General features: G+C 44.0%; 1 protein-coding gene across 1 annotated transcript in view; it reads right to left on the bottom strand.

Moving 5' to 3' along the window:
• Positions 1-483: 483 nt before the first annotated feature.
• The window catches only part of c1qtnf6b (C1q and TNF related 6b), a 9,018-nt gene continuing 6,021 nt past the window's right edge, over positions 484-3,480 (bottom strand). The window contains exon 2 of the mRNA XM_071910626.2: positions 484-1,819. Within this exon, the coding sequence (XP_071766727.1) occupies positions 1,272-1,819 (548 nt within the window). The 3' untranslated portion in view covers positions 484-1,271. The remainder of the gene's footprint in view (positions 1,820-3,480) is intronic.

Genomic DNA, 3,480 nt, shown 5'->3' with positions numbered 1-3,480 from the left:
ACTATTCAGATGTCCTGCTTTGTTTCCCAGCGGAGTTATTCAGATCTCCACTCAAGGCTTAAAGTATTTACAACGCCGCAGTCTGCTTTTCCTCTAGCAAAGCCTCCCTGAGGACGGCATTACAGCTAATAGGAGAGATATGGCCAAACAGATGGTGCTGGCATACTGTAGACCCATCCGCTGTTGCTGAGAGTTTGAGATGGGTTTTTTGTTTGCTAGTTTGTTTGTTTGTTTGTTTCGGGGAGTCGGCCAAAATGTGAGGGTAAATCTGAAATACCATTTTCCCCATAGGATTGAATGGATTAACTGTGAGCCAAGTCCTTGGCGGGCTGGTGTAATTTGTAGAGAATTAGAACGGAGGGGAAAAGGCCGTTTTCATGGGGAAATGTGTGGATGATGCATGCATGTATTTCATGGTTAGGAAGTGACCTTTGAACTCTTGATGGAATGTACAGGCTTCTGTTTTCATGTGAAAGTGTGAAAGTTTTAATTTTTTTAATCAAGCATCTTTTTCTTGCCCAGTGATACAGAACAAAGAAAGACTTGGTTAGAAACACAGGTTTCGGCTATAAAGACAACTACTATACAACTATTTACATAAATCCAACTGCTCTGCAGTTTGAAGTCTCTGTAAGAATATATGCCACTAATGCAGTCTTGCATTTGATAATAAAGCACCTTAAGTTTTCATTTTGACATGGTAGAACGTGTTCACTTTAAGGCTAAGAGCTCTTCTGAAAGGCACACTCGTTTCTGAAGGGTATGACAGCAGTCTGTCAGAAGAGACTGTGACCTGACAGAAAGTACACTCTCTCTCCTTTAAGACACAAATGGATATTTGATTGCACAGCCTTATTATTCCTGATAAGTGATATAGCTTGTGTTTTTACACACAGTCCCTGAAAGGAGTACTCAAAGAGAAAAGAGGAGCACAGACATAGGAAAAAACAATTTACTTACTTTGCACAAAAGTTTATGTCTAACTCCAGTGCAAAGGAAGTAATTCAAAATGTTTTCCTAATTGTGTGCTCGGCTACCTTTCTCTTTTTGTTCATTCCTTTTGATTTGATATTTTTTGGTTGAGCAGTCCTCATTTAATAAAACAATTTTTGAAGCACAGTCTCTTCCTCTCCTCGCTGAAAGGAATGTTTCTTTAGCACCAAACTTTAAGTGTCCCCCCATGTTTCTCTCCTCTCTCGACACAACCGATCTCCACGGCAAAAGGACCAAATAATCCGACCCAGAGATTCCTCCTCTCCTCCGTCCCGTTCTCACTGGACGCTGGGGGCCACTAGGTATCCGTTGAAGGTGATGTAAATGTCCACGTCGTCGCTGTAAACTGCGTTCTCCCTCTCCCTCTTGTAGAGCCGGACCCAGACCTCGTCGTTGAGCGCCAGGTCCATCATGACGCTCTGGCTCTGCATGATGGACCTCTCGCTGGGCTGAGCGTACAGGATCACCTGCTCCTTGTCGTTGTGCATCAGGTGGAGGTAGGTCTCCTTGAAGTTCCAGGTGTGGATGTTGACGTTGAAGAAGTAGACGCCCGGCACGTAGCAGTAGAACTTGCCCTTGAACATGTTGAAGTGCTCGTGCGGGTTGACGAACACCGTGTCGAACACCAGCGCCTGGTAGTAGTCCACGCTGTGCAGGGATTTGCGGCGTCCCACCGAGAAGGAGGACTGCGGGATCTTGCAGGCGTCTCCCGGGGCGCCCGCCTGGCCCTTGCTGCCTTTGGGGCCCATGGGTCCTCGGTGGCCATGGGGGCCCTCCAGACCCGACTTGCCGGGCGTGCCTTTGTCCCCTCGGTCTCCTTTATCACCTGGGGAGACGAGAGGAAACACAGGTGAGTGGTGCAGGCTTAATTTGTACTCTTTATTTATTTATTTTACGAAACACAGATTTAAAGGGCCTTTAAATCTATTCACTCCATAGATTAAAAAAAAAAATCATAGAGAGAAACAATTAGATGTCAGTCAAAATAAGATTAAACTGCACTTTGATCATATCTTCTTACTGTCCATTGAGATGGAAATTTGCCTTCAGTGTACCAAACAGTCCCTTAGTTAAAAGGGGAATTACAGTAAGTAGTCTATGAACTTTATCTATTGATGACCAGTAGGGATTACAAGAACTGATCTCCTCCCACACAAGTCTCTGGCACAGGGAATGTCTTGAAATGCCAATGGGTGGGAAGTTTTTGTTCCACAATGGAAAGTGAGGGCTGGAAAATAAGAAATCCAGAAATCTGAGTTTCTGGCGAACTAAATGGATGAGTCATTGGTATTGATCAATACTCCTGTCAACCCCTTGCAGATATTATGGTCATTTTGTGCTATGGGACAGTAAAAATCTTACTTTTTGCACCTTTAAAAACACAAAGAGGCAAAGCATAAGTGCAGCCACAGCTAAAAAATGTAAATCTAATCCGTAAAGCATAGCCTCAATATATACAATACCAACATATACAAGAAAAGAGTAGTTGGGTTTAACATGTTAACTGTAGTTGAGGAAAAACAAGTTGATTCCCCAAAAATGTAGTTCACATAATTTAGCCCCAGGTCAACAGACTGGAAGACTAGACGTGTGTGTAGAGGAAATGTTGGTGTTCAGAGTTTAAGTAACCAGATGGCAAACACACATTCACATAACACACACACACACAAGCCCTAACTTTCCATATATTCTAGATTCTACTTCACATGTTCTAGTGTTGAAATTGTCGGTTGCCGGTTTCATATAAGCCTCATTTGCTCTGTTCTTATTTATATCCTGATGCTAAGATACTGTCGCGGTCCAGCCTCCGTGACACCTGTCTGCTGGTGTGGCTGTGTTTTGGTTTTGTCTGTCTGGCTATTCGTTTCCCTTTTCCCTTGCCCGCTCTCTCTCTCTGCACACCTGGTCATCATCTACAATCAGCGCACCTGTCCCGGATCAAGCCATCACCACTCCTCTTCACTCCAGTATAAAAACGTTGCAGAGAGAGCCGGATCGTTGTGCCATACGCGGTTTGTTGTCCTGCACACTTCCAGCCTTCTAAGTTATCTGTTTGCCAGCTTTGCCTGCTTGTCTGCCTGTTTGCCAGCAACCTTACGCCTGTTCTCCTTGTCTCCAGGAACGCCTGTTTGCCTGCCCGCCTCGTCTGCTCGCCAAGTACCGCCAGCCATCTTCTCATCGTCACCGCAAGGCAGAAAATAAAGACTTGTTATTTTGACCTTACCTGCTTGTCCTGGTCTGCATTTGGGTTCAGCCTAGATTCGTGACAAATGTATCCTGTTATTGCTGCAAAAACCCAATGCTGTGTTTTTATCTGGTATTTAACTGTGGGTTTGTCCTTTATCAGTAACCTTTCTAGTTAAATGCGTTTTAAACTTAAATGTGACTTGACTTGAGCAATTTTACGTTGATGAGCTGTTTAAAGGATGTCAAAAAGGTGCTAGTACGTCTAAAATGGGGCTATATAGGGTTTAAAAGTGAAAGTTT

The sequence above is a fragment of the Centroberyx gerrardi genome, chromosome 3 (assembly GCF_048128805.1).
Source record: "Centroberyx gerrardi isolate f3 chromosome 3, fCenGer3.hap1.cur.20231027, whole genome shotgun sequence".
In the NCBI taxonomy this organism is placed as follows: Eukaryota; Metazoa; Chordata; class Actinopteri; order Beryciformes; family Berycidae; genus Centroberyx; species Centroberyx gerrardi.
Note: the sequence above shows the minus strand (reverse complement) of the source record. Positions and strands in the feature narration are given on the sequence as shown.